Below are 17,632 nucleotides of genomic sequence, written 5' to 3' on the forward strand. Positions count from 1 at the left end.
AGACATATATCCATTTAGTGACTTGATATCTTTGCTAATTCAACATGTCCCAAACTGAACTCATTATTCTTAACAACCCTACAACATGCCCATCCCCTACATGTGCATAGAAAAACAGGCTACTCTTTCTACTTTTATCATACTGAATGATAACCACCATCCATATAATGACCAAACCGAAAATGTAGTCATTCCTGATTTCTTCTTTTTGCATATCCAGTCCATAATTAAATCATGTTAGTTCTGTCTCTCTAAAATACTTGAATCTCTACTTCATCTCCAACCTTCTAGTCTAGTCCATCATAGTTCCCCATCTAGATTACTGCAGTGGCTTCATAACAGACCTTTGACCTCCAGTCTTTCCTTTTTCCTATCAGTTTTCCATTTAAAGCCAGAAAGTGATTCTAAATAGAAGTATTATCATGTTATTTTTCCATTAAAACCATTTAATACTACCATTGCTCTGAGGGTAAAATTCAACCTCTTAACATAGCCCATAAGGCCAGATGTGCTTTGGTCCCTGCTTATCTCTTGATTCTCATCTCTTATCCTCCCCTCCCCACCCCAGCTGTAATACAGAGACTGAATCTGTCTTAATAATTTATATAAATAGTTTTCTCTGTTGTTTCTGGGCAACAGAGAAAACTATTTGTATATGCTATTCCATCTGGAATATTTTTGTCCCCAAACATATATATGGATAAGTACACAGAGTAAAATACTATTGCTGTATTGTATTATAATTTTCTGTTTGCTTGGATGCATCTTTCCATAAAGATAGGGACAGTATCAATCTTTTTTTTTTTTTTAATCGAGAGAGACAGACAGGAAGGGAGAGAGATGAGAGTCATCAACTTGTTGATTGCTTTCTCATATGTGCCTTGACCAGGGGGCTCCAGCTGAGCCAGTGACCCCTTGCTCAAGCCAGAGACCATGGGGTCATGTCTGTGATCCCATGCTCAAGCTGGATGAGCCCATGCTCGAGCCAGCAACCTTGGGGTTTTGAACCTGGATCCTCAGCATCCTAGGTTGTTGCTTTATCCATTGCACCACCGCCTAGTCAGGCAAAAGTAAATTTCTAAAACTTAGCAATTCCTTAATAAGTGTTCAAAACACTGAGATTGCATAGGAATATAATCTTCAACTAAAAAAGTTCTGACATTTAAAAAGAATTGGGAAAGCCATTCTTTAGTACAAAAAATATAGTCAGTAAAGCTAATATTTATTTCCTAAATATATATTACTTTTATAAACAAACAAAATCCCCCTTTAAAAATAAGGCAGTAAGCCTGGCCTGTGGTGGCGCAGTGGATAAAGCGTCAACCTGGAACACTGAGGTCACCAGTTCAAAACCTGGGCTTGCCTGGTCAAGGCACATATGGGAGTTGATGCTTCCTGCTCCCCCCTTCTCTCTCTCTCTCTCTCTCTCTCTCTCTCTTCTCTAAAGTGAATAAATAAAATCTTTAAAAAATAATAAGGCATTAAAATTCACAGCCCTACATTGGACCAAAATATCTTATGTCTTAAAATAATAAACTACTGAGCTCCCCCTTTGCTTCCATTACGGTGCTTCTCTCAGTATCTTTCAGTGATTTCTCCAGCCTCTTGCCATTAACTAGACCTAATTCAGAACTGAAGTTTTAAAATATGTTCTTCAGTAAATAAAATGAAAATTTGTTCCATGTTACCAATTCTAGAATGAGTAGGAATCTAGAGCATGAAGACCGGAATACCCTTACTTAGTTCTAGTGTGGAATACAGAAGAGGAATGTGGGTCTAGAAGTAGATGATTTCATACATTACTCTAATACAATAAAAAATAGTTAACATGTAGAGATAGCCAGACAGTATTTAATGTTATCAACAGAACTACTTTTATCATCTGCACTGTGTTATTATATTAACAAAATAATCCCAAGTTTTAAAAAAAAAGCAAGAGAGCAAAATTCTTTAGGGAAAAAAAAGTCAACGTTTTTAAGAGACTAAAGGATCTGAATGAGTTAAAATAATGTTTGCTAACAACTGAAAAACTTTTTAAATATTCATTTATTTTTAAGATTTTATTTGTTGAATTTATGGGGGGGTGGGTCGAGAAGTATAGTTGCTTTACTTTAGTTGTTCATGGCTTGCCTGTATGTGTCTTGACCCAGCAAGCCCACGGTTTTGAACTAGCAACCTCAGTGTTTCAGGCCGATGGTATATCCACTGCGCCACCACAGGCCAGGCTGAAATTTTTTTAAATACTCATTACTGAGTTAGGTTTTAGAATCTTTTGTGCACATATTTGAAATAGGCTAAACATTTGTACTCTAGCATCAGGAAAAACCACTTGTTCCTCTCCTTTAACACTTCTTGTTGGTGGTTGTTTTTTGGGTTAGTCTTTCTTTTTCTTGGAACTTTCAGAACTGAGATTTGGGTTTGAGATAAGTACGCAAAGTAAGCCTGCTTAGGGTTAGGCAAAAGGCCCTCCAGTGCTCTATTCTGGCTCCCTGGGGTTTCACAGGGGAATCTGTTTTCGATGTGTGTATGATCCTTGGTGGTCTAAAGGGAGAACTGGTCTAGGGCAGAATTTGGGTTTCCTTGGTCCTAGCCTAATACTTAATATCATTGTAAACTGATCCTGAGAGTAGGTTGGGAGTTTGGAATACTATCTCTTGGCTATATATTATATCTATCTGTACCAGCTATTGTTCCCCAATGCCCCCCACCACCACCATTTTAGTAACTCCCAGAATTCTGAGTGAATTTTTTTATGCTCCTGCACTGTTCAAATTTTCTAGAATGAACATATTTTACTTTTATTGAGATTATCTAAAAATAATAATAATAAGGTAGACTTCAATTAATTCATTCCTATATAGAACTAATTTAGTTTGCTTTGAGTAGAAAGGAAAGAGGCTTGAGACTATATAAACTCTTAAAGTACAATTCTGTAGTAAGGTGGCAAAAGTAACTTGCGAATTAGGTAAGAACAAAGGTTTATGACGGATACCAAGATCTAGGGAAGGACCTTAGACAAAAGGTATAGTCTGAGTAGGGAGGAAGCAGATGAGACAAATACTGCTGTGTATTCAAAAGTAGAGCCTGACAAAGCTAAAACCCTTTCTAAATATTAACTTTTGGTTTGATTCAGTAATCCCATGATATGCTCATCAGAATGCCAAACAATAAAGTAAAGCAAAACATAAAATTATTTGTTCATACCCAGAAATAAAACTCAGGAATAGGTAATTCCCTTCTGTGCCTCTTTGCCCTTTACTGTAGTAGCGTAAGCAGCCTGCAAGTGACGCTATATGAATATCTTAGAGAAAGTAAATTGGTTACCAGTGCTCTGGAATGAGGAAGCTGAGTCCAAACTACATAGTAAGTCCAAACTAATCTGGTAAGTTAGAACTAATTCTAACTTTTTTTATTATTAAGTGAGAGGCAGGGAGACAGACAACAAACTCCCACATGCACCCTGACTGGGATCCACCTGGCAAGCCTCCTATGGGGCGATGCTCTGCCCAATTGGGGCCACTGCCCCATTGCTGGTGCAACCAAGCTATTTTAGCACCTGAGGCGAGGCCAGAGGGCCATCCTCAGGACCCAGGGCCAACTTGCTCAAACCATTCCAGCCATGGCTGTGGGAGACGAAGAGAGAGAGAAAGAGAGGGGGAGGGGCGGAGAAGCAGATGATCATTTCTTCTGTGTGCCCTAACTGGGAATTGAACCCAGGACTTCCATATGCCAGGCAGATGCTCTACCACTGAGCAAACCAGCCTGGGCCCAATTCTAATTTTGAAAAAAGATTTTGAGTATTATTCTTCGTGCTCAAAATGAAAGATATATTTTTAAAGGTCTCATCTATTATGTCAGAATGTTCTTGTTAAGATATTATGGCCTGACCTGTAGTGGTGCAGTGGATAAAGCATTGACCTGAAATGCTGAGTCGCAGTTCAAAACCCTGGGCTTGCCTTGTCAAAGTACATATGGGAAAGTTGATGTTTTCTGCTACTCACCTCTGCCCCTTTCTCTCCTCCTCTCTCTCTCTCTAAAAAATAAGTAAATAAAATACTTAAAAAAAAAGATATTAGGGAGCCATTGTACTGGAAATGAAAAGCTTTAGCTTTCTCTAAAGCTGAACCCTGTAGTTCTGGGGAGTTATGAATTAGGACAGGAGCTCCAGAAAATGATCAGTAATAAAGTATGAATTGATGAATTTCCCTTTGTTGTCAGAAGTAAGAGGAAAGGAGTTATGGGGGTATTTGTCAAAAGTCTCATCTTCCTTCATAGGTGTGGAGTTTCCAGAAGAAACAAACTGATCTCCTCATTGCCTTTTATAAGCATAGAATTACAAAGTTAGAAGCAGGCATGAAGGAGGCACAGCAAACAGTGACCAGCCAGAACAAGTAAGTGACAAATTAAATCACCAGAGCTTTTTTCTTTCAGAGAAGCTATAGCTCTTAATTCCTTGTGGATGCAAAGCCTGAAAATTGCTCCATGTGTGTCTTTGTTTATTCCGGACAAATCAGGTAAAGAATTTTTGGTCCCTTCAATCTCAATTTTATTTTTCTCTTTCTTCCCTCAAGGAGCCCTCCTTATTTATAGCTTTCCTCTTCAGCTGCCCCCCCATCAAAAACTGCTTCCTCAGAGAAACAGACATAGCTTTTTCACAGTAATAAAAATAAGAGACAACATTCAAAAGATTTTATTTATTACTTGATTTTTTTAGAGAGAGTAAGAGAGAGAGAGAGAGAGAGAAAAAAACAAACATTGATTTGTTGTTCCATTTACTTATGCATTCATTGGTTGATTCTTGTATGTGCCCTGCCTAAGGATCGAACCCACCCACAACCTTGGGGTATGGGGACACTGCTCTAACCAACTGTTCTAACTGACCAAAGTGAGATAGCATTTAAAATGTTACCTTGCCCTTGCTGTTTAGCGCAGTTGGTTAGAGAATCATCCTGATGTGCAGAGGTTCGATTCCCAGTCAGGACATATTCAAAAACAGATTGCTGTTTCTGTCTGTGTGTCTGTCTGTGTCTGTCCTTTCCTCTCTCTCTAAAACCAATGAATAAAATAAAATAAAATAAAATGTTACCTTGCCTGACCAGGCAGTGGCGCAGTGGATAGAGCATCGCACTGGGATGCGGAGGACCCAGGTTCAAGACCCCGAGGTTGCCAGCTTGAGCGTAGGCTCATCTGGCTTGAGCAAAAAGTTCACCAGCTTGGACCCAAGGTCGCTGGCTTGAGCAAGGGGTTACTCGGTCACTCGGCCTGCTGAAGGCCCGTGGTCAAGGCACATGTGAGAAAGCAATCAATGAACAACTAAGGTGTCGCAACGAGAAACTGATGATTGATGCTTCTCATCTCTCTCTATTCCTGTCTGTCTGTCCGTATCTATCCCTCTCTCTGACTCTCTCTCTTTGTCCCTATAAAAAATAAATAAATAAAATAAAATAAAATGTTACCTTTTAGGAGTGTAATTTTGGAAATCTTAAGCTAAAAGATGGAATCCTTGAGGGAAATTTTCAGATATCAGCAGGCTAGAGATGTATGTGGAGAGGAAATGGAATTCTATGTAAACTCCTCTGAAATCATACTAAGTCACTGTTTATTTTGTCCATCTAATTCTTCTCATTATCAAAACTCTGTCTCCTTGAATCACTAGATCTCTGAGAGAATACTGTATGTAGTGGCAGGCATCTCTCTATTAAGTATCAACTAGATAAGAAGCAATCTCAGGTTTTTATTCCACTGACCTACTAGAGCTGATTGTTTTCATCTTTTGCCTAGAGAACTGTCAGTATTAAGGAAGGAGAATGGAGAACTGAAGAAATTTCTAGCCATCCTGAAGGTGAATGAAATCAATTTTCCTTACTATTATTTTCTCTTCTACTCTTCCCATCTCTCTAGCAGACTGCATACAATAATGTTTCCTAACATTTTTCACATGTAACCAGTGGTGGGATTCAAATAATTTAACAACCAGTTCTCTGCCCTAATGACCATTTTAAATATAAAAAATGATATGCCAAAAGGTAGTTTATTATTTCATGCAGTTAATACTTAAATAAGAACAATAAAAAGGTAAATAAAACTAAATTATGTTATAAGAAAGAGTTTTAAAATATGAATGAAAAGGCCTGACCTGTGGTGGCGCAGTGGATAAAGCGTCAACCTGGAAATGCTGAGGTCGTCGGTTCGAAACCCTGGGCTTGCCTGGTCAAGGCACATATGGGAGTTGATGCTTCCAGCTCCTCCCCCCCTTCTCTCTCTCTGTCTCTCCTCTCTCTCTCTCTCTCTCTCTCTCTCTCTCTGTCTCTCCCTCTCCTCTCTAAAATGAATAAATAAAAAAAATATATGAATGAAAAAAGCCTGACCTGTGGTGGTGCAGTGGGTAAAGTGCTGACCTGCAACACTGAGGTCGCCGGTTCAAAACCCCGGGCTTGCCTGGTCAAGGTACATATGGAAGTTGATGCTTCTTGCTTCTGTCCTCCTTCTCTCTCTCTGTCTCTCTCCCCCTCTCTAAAATGAATTAATAAAGTTTTTTAAAAAAAATATATGAATGAAAAAATATTAAATAATACCTGACGAAAAACAATAAAACTGTTCTTTAAGATATTTGCATGTTGCTTCTTGATTGGTGTCCTCACTTGCAATTTTCTTCACTTTTATCCAAGCATCATCGGCTGTGTGATTTATCCTTTCACCATCTTTTCACTGTAGGAGTAGGATCCCATTCCTTTAGAGGTAGGCTGATTAGACTCATAGTCATTGTGTTTCATATATAAGAAACAGGCGACTTCTCTTCTCTGAACATATTATGTCCATCTTTGAAAAAACCCTTTCTGTTTCTGCTGAACTTACAGCAGTTGTTCTGACAATATTTTTAGCTCTTTGAACACTTCAGGAATTGCATAGTTCTGGGAATTTATTAAAACGTTTTTCTAGAAATCTTAGTAGTCATTAATATCAACTTGATAATTAAAAATGTCATTAAATACGAGCAATTGTTCTTTAGCTTCTTTCAGCTGCTTTTCCAAGAACTAGTACTTCTTCAATATTCTAGTAATCTGGCTCCAAAAAGTTGAGAAATTGTAATTTATTCCTATCTTGATATTGGGTACAAATTGCTTTCAAATATTCACAGTCCATTAGTCTTTTTTTCAAATTCTTTATGATGTTTTCTAAAAGTCTTTCCCGAGGAAATCTGATAAATTGATGATTTTCTACAAATTTTATATTTTTGAAGGTTTCTGAAGTAATGAATTTATCAACTTTTTTTCCTATGGACTCTTTTCCTTTCCAAGTATTTGAAATGATTTAATAGATCTTTTTTTTTTTTTTTTTTAACAGAGACAGAGAGAGAGTCAGAGAGAGGGATAGATAGGGACAGACAGGAATGGAGAGAGATGAGAAGCATCAATTCTTAGTTTTTCATTGTAACGCCTTAGTTGTTCATCATTGATTCCTTTCTCATATGTGCCTTGACCATGGGGCTACAGCAGACTGAGTAACCCCTTGCTCAAGCCAGCGATCTTGGGTCCAAGCTGGTGAGTTTTTGCTCAAACCAGATGATCCCGCGCTCAAGCTGGCGACCTCAGGGTCTCGAACCTAAGTCGTCCACATCCCAGTCCGACACTATCCACTGGGCCACTGCCTGGTCAGGTTAATAGATCTTATCACAAGTTTTTCAGCCTTTATTATGTCTGTATTTCTTGCTTTCAGTGCATTTGAAAGATGAGAAATTTTGTTTAAAATATCAATATCATTGCTAAATCAGTTATAAAATATTTTCAAGATGAGCAGCCATATCTAAGTACTTTTTATTTGAATAAAAATAGTGATGTAGCATTGGATAAGCATGCCCCACAGCTAGGGTTCACCTTAAACTACAGGCAGCCCATCTTAGTCCCAAAACTCTACCAATGATTATAATTTCAATTTCAAGTTTTTCGGATATTTTGGTAACTTCAGTTTGGTTCTTATTAGATTGATGAAAATATTGTAGTCTATATCTTATCAATATTTTTAATGATTTACTTGCCTTATTTCCTTTATCAAATCATCTAAAACAAGATGGAGATGATGGTTTAAACATTGCCATATTATTATGTTTGGAAACTCTTGCTATCCTAGTGCTCACTCCAGATTTTCTCTCAAGCATAACACTGGCACTACCAGTGCAAACCCTATTAATTTTTTTTCTAGGTAGTTCTTAGTAAGCCCAACATTATTTAAACTTTCAATAACTGAAGAACATACTGTCTCTGCATCTTGTTTTTTTAGTTCAACTAGCTCAACAAAAATTGTTGGTGATGTAACTGAATGCTCAACTTTTAAAAAATATACAATAACTGATTTGCAAGATATCATTGAAGCTTTTCAATAATCAAACATATTTTCAGTGATTTTAGTAAATGCTCCTTTTTTAATTTCCTTTGCAATGAAATCAACTACTTTAAAAACAGTTCTAAGTAAATGTAATTATATTCCCATATCTAATCCATTTTTAATTTATACTTCTATGTCTAAAAACGGTTTATATCTTTTTGCTGGCTATAAACTGTATTAAATACTCTATGGGTAGTACTTAAATATTTTTCATTCACCATATTACTTTTGTTATTGAGTCCTCACATTTTTTAAAGTTCTCTGCAAATAGTATGAGCTTTTTTTTTTTTTTTCATTTTTTTCTGAAGCTGGAAACAAGGAGAGACAGTCAGACAGACTCCCGCATGCGCCCGACCGGGATCCACCCGGCACGCCCACCAGGGGCGACGCTCTGCCCACCAGGGGGCGATGCTCTGCCCATCCTGGGCGTCGCCATGTTGCGACCAGAGCCACTCTAGCGCCTGGGGCAGAGGCCACAGAGCCATCCCCAGCGCCCGTGCCATCTTTGCTCCAATGGAGCCTCGGCTGCGGGAGGGGAAGAGAGAGACAGAGAGGGAAAGCGCGGCGGAGGGGTGGAGAAGCAAATGGGCGCTTCTCCTGTGTTCCCTGGCCGGGAATCGAACCCGGGTCCTCCGCACGCTAGGCCGATGCTCTACCGCTGAGCCAACCGGCCAGGGCCAGTATGAGCTTTTGATGAAAAATGTTCTTTCATTTTTTTCCCTTAGAGAAGCTTGTTGTACCTCTTTATTTTTCCGATTCCTCAATCTGAAAACATTTCCATTCTTTTGACACATGAATACTTTTCTCTTTTATGAAGCCATATTTTGCACAATACGTGCAACCTAACTTTTTATTAGAAATTATCAGGCCTTCATATTTTTCTTTAAAATTGTTATATTGTTGCGTTGTCCAGCATTCAGGAAGACTATATTCAATTTTGGAGTTGTTACTGTTTTTTATTTCAATAATTGATGTGCTCCTTCCTTCAAGTTGTAGTGGTTGTGATTGTGACTGTTTTATACCATCCAAGGCCAATTCTTATATACTGCTTACAAAAATTAGGGGTTTTTCAAAATGAATATGAAGCTATAAAATATCCCCTAATTTTTATGAGCAGTATATATCAGATTTTGATTTTGGTTTCTTGTTGAAAAATTTCTGTCAAACTCAGTTACCTTTTTATCCTTTTAAGGGCTACTGCAAAGAAATTTTAAAATGTTTTATTTTAATATATTATAATTTTTTTTTTTTTGTATTTTTCTGAAGCTGGAAATGGGGAGAGACAGACAGACTCCCACATGCGCCTGACCGGGATCCACCCGACACGCCCACCAGGGGCGATGCTCTGCCCACCAGGGGGCGATGCTCTGCCCATCCTGGGCGTCGCTATGTTGCAACCAGAGCCACTCTAGCGCCTGAGGCAGAGGCCACAGAGCCATCCCCAGCGCCTGGGCCATCTTCGCTCCAATGGAGCCTTAGCTGCGGGAGGGGAAGAGAGAGACAGAGAGGAAGGAGGGGGAGGGGGTGGAGAAGCAGATGGGCGCCTCTCCTGTGTGCCCTGGCTGGAAATCGAACCCGGGACTTCTGCACGCCAGGCCGACGCTCTACCACTGAGCCAACCAGCCAGGGCCATATATTATAATAATATTTATTTATGGACATTAATACCCTTTATCAAAGATTACAAGATATTTTACAAAAACTTATTAAAAAATTTATGCATCAGTAACAAATTTAAAAAGGACATGTAATAAAGAATGCAAAGTTTAATGACATATTAGTACAATCACCAGAAGAAATTCTAGATAGAATAAAGTAGACAATAATTAGAATCAAAAGAAAAAGGAAAAATTGTAAAAGATAAGCCAATAGCTAGGACAGACAAAAATATCACAAAAATAAGCTGGTATTGCTCAAGTAAAAAAATATTATGGTTCAAACGATATATATAAACTACATCAGTATCAGTATTTATAAATAAAATATTTCAAGAATAAAGGACAAATATATAAGGGAACAAAGGAATGTATAATCACAGAGCATGGAATAAAGAGAAAAAAATATATAAAGTACCAACAGTGGAAATTACATGGCAACACATACATAGAATCAGAACAGGAATTAAACTTAAATACAGGCAATAAAAGAGTACAAATTATTAAGACATTACACAGACAATAGCAAAGTAATATTATAAAAGCTGCATAATGATAAATTATATTAGTATCAAGAGGCAGTTGTCATATTCCTTCATCATTTTCTTTTTGGGGGGGGATTAAGACTCAGATACAAATTTAATTATCTTTAGATGACACCCCACACCTCCAAGTTCAGATGTTCATGGAGGATAAAGTCATCATTTTCTTTATGGCACTAAAATGAACATAGTTTCTTCTACAGAAACTCACTTTAAAAAAAACTTGCTTTCTCTTGTTACAACTTTAGGAACATTGAAACAGGGCCTCAGGAGAGCAGGACACTCAACAAGATTATTACAAAGTTTCTGTATGAAATTTAAGTCAGTGACCCTCTTCCTGTACAGTCATGTTATTAGGTTAGTGCTTCCATAGCATTATGGTCAGTTACATCATAAGTTACATGGCCACCTTTATAGGATACTGATTTTAAGAACTTGTGTTGTATTCTTTTGATGCTATTTTGATGATTTTTGGAATATGGGTTCCAAAGCGTTGCGTTAAATTCCAAGGTAGATTGAACCAGGGTATAGTACAGGATTCTTAGCACATTAATGTTACAAAAATTCTTTCTGAAGCGATAAACAAAACGTAAGGTTCTGATGCTTTTGTTAACAATGCCTTGAATGTGCAGTGCACCTTTAGGGCATTTCCACTTGACCTTTACAGCAGGAGTTTTGTTTGCAGCTGGTTTACCCAGTCTAGGACCTGTAATCTCAGATACATCGATGGAATTGATTTTAGAGAGCAAAGATTTTACTTGTTCAGTGTCCTCCGTTTGATGTGGGGATTCCCGAAAATTAAAAATTACTGCATTGCCCTGGCCGGTTGGCTCAGTGGTAGAGCGTCGGCCTGGCGTGCGGAGGTCCCGGGTTTGATTCCTGGCCAGGGCACACAGGAGAGGCGCCCATCTGCTTCTCCACCCCTCCCCCTCTCCTTCCTCTCTGTCTCTCTCTTCACCTTCTGCAGCCAAGGCTCCATTGGAGCAAAGATGGCCCGGGCGCTGGGGATGGCTCCATGGTCTCTGCCCCAGGCACTAGAGTGGCTCTGGTCGCAACAGAGCGACGCCCCGGAGGGGCAGAGCATCGCCCCTGGTGGGCTTGCCGGGTGGAGTCTGTCTGACTGCCTCCCCGTTTCCAGCTTCAGAAAAAAAAAAAAAATTACTGCATTATTTGCTTTAAGACGTGTCTGACTTCAGACTCTCCAGAGAACTTTTTGTCCACGTGTGGATAACATTAACTTTTATAACAAAGCACTGTGCTTATACTATTGATAAGCATCAGTCAGAACATATATTTTCTTCACTTTATCCATACTAAATGAAAATTTCAAGGCTGAATTAATAAATGGCATAGGCTATGCAGATTAAATACAATCAAAGAATGTGTATGACAAAACCTGTTTGTCACAGGAAAGTTGTGAGCATTCTTCCATGGCTTCCAAAATGGGCGATATGATAACCCTTGAAATCTATGTTTCTACTGGTTCATTGTGTCCTAGCTTCCTATGGTTCCCCATTTGGGGTACACCAGCATGCTCATAATATTGTGAGGGAATTTTGGGCGTAACAGAAAGCTTAAACAAATGACAGCTTGTCACCCCCTGGTTGTTTGGCACTTTTTCTTTTTACGTTATATGTTTGTTTACTGAAATAACAAATGTGAGGGAATTAAAATATAGTACTTTCATCAAAGGTATAATGGGTTTTATGATGTGATAAATAAACATTTATATTACAAGCATAGTTCCATCAAATTTTTTTCATCTATGAATGGAATGAACATTACTGCACGTGCTTAGAATATGCTGTTGTGCAGATGAACATTAAAAAAGAGGAATGAGCGCCTGACCAGGCGGTGGTGCAGTGGATAGAGCGTCAGACTGGGATGTGGAAGACCCAGGTTCAAGACCCCGAGGTCACCAGCTTGAGCGCAGACTCATCTGGTTTGAGCAAGGCTCACCAGCTTGAGCACAAGGTCACTGGCTTGAGCAAGGGATCACTCGGTCCGCTGTAGCCCCTCCCCCCCACCCCTGTCAAGGCACATATGAGAAAGCAATCAATGAACAACTAAGGAGCCGCAACAAACAATTGATGTTTCTCATCTCTCTCTCTTCCTGTCTGTCCCTATCTGCCCTTCTCTCTGACTCTCTCACACACACAAAAAAAGGAATGAGCCTGCCCTGTGGTGTGGCACAGTGGATAAAGTGTTGACCTGAAACACTGAGGTAACGAGTTCAAAACCCTAGTCTTTCCCAGTCAAGGCACATATGGGAAGTAACTACTATGAGTTGATGCTTCCTATTCCCCCCTTCTCTTTCTCTCTCTCTCCCTCTCTAAAAATCAATTTTAAAAAAGAGTAAGGAAGGTAAATTTGTGATTTCCACATTGAGCAGCTGCCCAGGTAGAGAGAACCCTGATTACAAGTGCCATTTTAACAACCAGTTTGCCGAACTCAACAAAAAATTAGATATTGGTTCTCCCGAACCGGCTGAATCCCACCACTGCATATAACTGATAATATGTATATAAGCACATATATGTAGATAAATGGATAATATGTAGTAAATGGATGAGGCTACAGAAGACCTAGGAGGGCTGAAAGGGTTAATATTTAGCACACTGGTAGCCCATTCCTGAACATCAGTAAGTCACAACATACCATTTGGAAAGCTCTCTTATAGAAGAGACATCTATTGTAATTTAAAATTTCTCTTTTAGAATCCCAAGACACCTCTGGACTCTTTCTTTCTGTCCTTAAAACTGTATTTACTAGACATTTCTCTTTTCCTAAGAACATTCTTTGTATTTGTATAATGTTCCTCTTGATCCTACTCCTGTAACTATTCTAGCACATTGTAATCTTGTCATTTTTCTTTCTCTCCCCTTTTCTCACTTTTCAACCTTTGTTTCTCACGCACTCATAAACTAATTACTAAAGAAAAAGGGGCCCTGACCTCTTCTTTAGTAACTAATTTATTTGTGCCATGAGATGAAAATGGTTGTATTTAGTCAGGGGCACTGACCTTAGTAATTAGTGTGTGTTTGTGCCATGAAAAAAAAAAAAAAAGGTTGAAAATCACTGGACAGGATTCCCAATGTGTTTTTATGAAAAGGAACTAAAATTTTATTTCCCCAAAGCTAAAACCTTCCTAAGAAAACACTGTTTCTATTTTTTTCTCCTATTGGAAGGCTTAGCAACCACAACTGGCAGACACTGCAGCTTAGCTATCTAACAAGTAAAAGCCATTGATTAGGACCCTTGAGCAGAACTGTCCCTTACTCCCATCTTTTTTTTTTTTTTAATTTAACAGGACTCCCCAAGTTGGTACCAAGGAAGCAGGTCAGTTTTATCAGGCCCCATTCTAGCCTCTTTGAAAATTTCTGTTCTTTCATGACTCTTGGCTGTTTAACTCCTGTATGGGCAGTGAGGTAAAGGAAATAGTTGAGGAACTTTGACTTCTCCAAGAAAGTTCCTGAAAAGTGCTGAAGTAAAATCTTGAATGTAATGCTCACCCTTGACTGTCACCTTATGAAATCCTACTCATGATTCAGAACTCAGCTTATTGGGTCTGACCAGACTTCACTGGGCAGAGTGGATGTTCTATTATTCATTTATGCAATAGCTATTAATGAAATGATCACTGTTTATTTTTATTTTTTTGAAGTGACCACTGTTTAGAAGTACTGGATATACATCACCAATTATTCTAATTGGTAATGTTTGTACCCTACCAACTGTTAAATATTTTTTATGTTTGCCCTGTATGGGTGGATTAAAAAAGACGTGGGTCCTGCACTCACAGAAGTTACAGTCTAGTGATCTTTCATCTTCTGTACTTCTGATATGCCATTATAATACTTAAACAGAGCCTCTCAAAGATAGGCATATTCTAGTTATCTTTGTAATCTCAGTAGCTAGGATGTATAAGCACTAAGGAAATGCTTGTTGGATAGATGGATGAGGGGATGGGAAAGTGAGGGAATGGCACATGTAGGAATGAGTAGATAGATGGACAGATATATATGTAAAGTTGAGTACTTGGAAAGAAAGAAAAAAGGACTTCAAAACTTCTTTTATGGGCAATAAATAAGAGGAGAGGTTCCACTTGGGGAGTTATACAGCCAAAATCTCATGGAAACCTTGCTTCCATATTTTGGGATGATACCTATTAATACATGATAATAAGCAATTTGTTCTCAGAGAGGAAGCTATTATTTCTAAAAACAATGATTTGATTTATTCTCTAATGTGAAACTTAGAGATATTCGAGCTGCCTCTATTTTTTTTCCCTTGCAGGTCAACCACACCTCGACCAGTGGGCATTACTTCCCCTTCACAGTCAGGTAGAGAGCATTTTTTAAAATATCTATCTGAGGTAAATAAATATCCTTTTCCTGAATGGAAGATGGTTTCCTCCAAGACTATAATGTGATTTCCCTAATGTTATGTGTTATCTGAGAAAATCATTTAACCAGATAACCACTTGCAACAGATTGGCTAGGCAGAGCACACTACTGATGGCAACTTTTCATCTTGTACTTGATTCTTTTTCAGTTACTCCACGACCCAGTTCTCAGCATAGCAGCCAGGTGGTCAGGTGAGGAGGAAGCCTACATAGCAACATTAAAACTGTTGGCAAAAGTTGGAAGATGAAAGAAATACCTAGATGTGACTGAGATAGGGACAGAGGAGACTTTGGAGTCTTTTTTGGTCTATATAAAAGTTTAACATAAGGTTTGATTGTTTTCTTTTTGTCTCACCTTATACAGTCGGTCCTCTTCAGTGGAGTCTATCCCTTACAGAGTAGCTGGCTTTAGTAGCATGGGACAGGTAAGTAATAGTTACCTTCTCTTTCCAGATTGATATTTCTAATGCTAAATGAAAGCAAAGATTTCAGGCAAGAATATTAAACTTCTGTTGATTCTGGCATAAATTATCCGATGCCATTCTGGACTTTCTTTTCTTTTGGCAGTGCAGACCTGATGTTAGAAGCTGACAGAGAATCAATAGGGGTGAAATAATGGAAATGTTCAAGGACTAAATTAACACAGCCTGGCATATTCATTTTGAAAGTAGTAAAGTGTGGACTAGCATACTCTGGGAGAACAAAATGTGCTTCAGTGTGTAGATACAGAGAAATAGCAAGGGATATGGTAGCCAGAAAATCAGGGTATGGTTACTAACTGTTGTTTGTTATTTGTCAATCAGGGAGCCAGAGGTCTTCAGGAAAGGAGCACTCCCAGAGACTCTTATACTGGTGAGGGGGGGAGAGTGTCTGGAAACAAAATATTCTGTGCATACGCCAGCAGATTTCTGGTTTTCTCTGTATAATATAATACCATTTTACTTTGTTTCTTACAGTGATTCCAGATATCCAGACAGATAGTACTACTTCTCAGATAATTATATTTCTGTTTTTAAACTGATAAGGGGGAATAAAAATTTGAGTGGTAGAAAGTCGAAAACTAGTCAGATGGGTAACAAGTAAAATAATTAACTTGGATTTTTAAAATTGCCACAAGGTGGCAGTAGAAGCTAGGTTTAAAAGGAAGGTTAACTAGATGAGGGTTGTTAGCCTGAAGGATATCTGGCTTCCTCACTGTGTATTAAACATAAAAATATTCCAGTGAAGATATATTTTGGTTCTAACACTTAATTTCTTGTCTCTTCCTCCTTTTATTACTATTTTTTTCTTTTAAAAAAAAATAATTTAGTAACTTACTTTTTTTTTAAGATTTTATTTATTCATTATAGAGAGGAGAGAGAGAGAGAGAGAGAGAGAGAGAGAGAGAGAGAGAGAGAAGGGGGGGAGGAGCAGGAAGCATCAACTCCCATATGTGCCTTGACCAGGTAAGCCCAGGGTTTTGAACTGGCAACCTCAGCATTCCAGGTTGACGCTTTATCCACTGCGCCACCACAGGTCAGGCCTATTACTATTTTCAAGGGCATTAGCCAGTCCATAGAAAAATCAGAGATTTCCCTTTCTTTTGAAAGAGGCTATTTTGAAATTGGCAAATCTCTTTCTGGATAAACACTTTGAACTTCACCAAACAGTTTCCTCTCACTTCTTTCATACTTACCTCTTTGAAAAATGTAGATGTTCTAGCTAATTTATTTCTGGTAGTTTAGTAGTAATATTCTCTTTCATTCCTGATTTTAGTTATTTGAGGCTCCCCCTACCCCACCACACACACACACACACACACACAGAGCCTGGCTAAATATTAGTAATTGTGTTGACTAAAGATTAGCCTGCCCAGGCTGTGGCACAGTGGATAGAGCATCTAGAGCATCAGACTGGGACATGGAGGACCCAGGACCCAGGGTTGGAACCCTGAGGTTGCCAGCTTGAGCGCAGGGCTCATCTGACTTGAGCACAGACAGGGTCACTAGCTTGAGCGTGGGATCATAGACATGACCCCATGGTTGCTGGCTTGAGCAAGGTGTCACTCGCTCTGCTGTAGCACCCTGGTCAAGGCACATATGAGAAAGCAACAACTAAGGTGCTTCAATGAAGAACTGATGCTTCTCAGAACCAAATATTAGAGCAGAAATAAAGACTAGAGCAGAAACTGATGGACTAGAGCAGGGGTAGTCAACCTTTTTATACCTACCGCCCACTTTTGTATCTCTGTTAGTAATAAAATTTTCTAACTGCCCACCAGTTCTACAGTAATGGTGACTTATAAAGTAGGGAAGTAACTTTACTTTATAAAATTTGTAGAGCAGAGTTACAGAAAGTTAAAGCATAAAATAATAATTACTTAGAAGTACTTTATAGCCCTGGCCGGTTGGCTCAGTGGTAGAGCGTCGGCCTGGCGTGCGGGGGACCCGGGTTCGATTCCCGGCCAGGGCACATAGGAGAAGCGCCCATTTGCTTCTCCATCCCCCCCCTCCTTCCTCTCTGTCTCTCTCTTCCCCTCCCGCAGCCAAGGCTCCATTGGAGCAAAGATGGCCCGGGCGCTGGGGATGGCTCCTTGGCCTCTGCCCCAGGCGCTGGAGTGGCTCTGGTCGAGGCAGAGCGACGCCCTGGAGGGGCAGAGCATCGCCCCC

The 17,632-nt window shown here is 39.1% G+C and overlaps 1 protein-coding gene across 1 annotated transcript in view; it reads left to right on the forward strand.

Moving 5' to 3' along the window:
* The window catches only part of RNF212B (ring finger protein 212B), a 45,934-nt gene that overhangs the window by 23,939 nt on the left and 4,363 nt on the right, over window positions 1-17,632 (forward strand). The window contains exons 5-11 of the mRNA XM_066342179.1: window positions 4,276-4,391; window positions 5,782-5,842; window positions 13,890-13,918; window positions 14,876-14,922; window positions 15,134-15,176; window positions 15,349-15,409; window positions 15,788-15,836. Coding sequence (XP_066198276.1) covers window positions 4,276-4,391; window positions 5,782-5,842; window positions 13,890-13,918; window positions 14,876-14,922; window positions 15,134-15,176; window positions 15,349-15,409; window positions 15,788-15,836 — 406 coding nt within the window. The remainder of the gene's footprint in view (window positions 1-4,275; window positions 4,392-5,781; window positions 5,843-13,889; window positions 13,919-14,875; window positions 14,923-15,133; window positions 15,177-15,348; window positions 15,410-15,787; window positions 15,837-17,632) is intronic.

This window comes from Saccopteryx leptura, chromosome 6, assembly GCF_036850995.1.
Source record: "Saccopteryx leptura isolate mSacLep1 chromosome 6, mSacLep1_pri_phased_curated, whole genome shotgun sequence".
Lineage (NCBI taxonomy): Eukaryota > Metazoa > Chordata > Mammalia > Chiroptera > Emballonuridae > Saccopteryx > Saccopteryx leptura.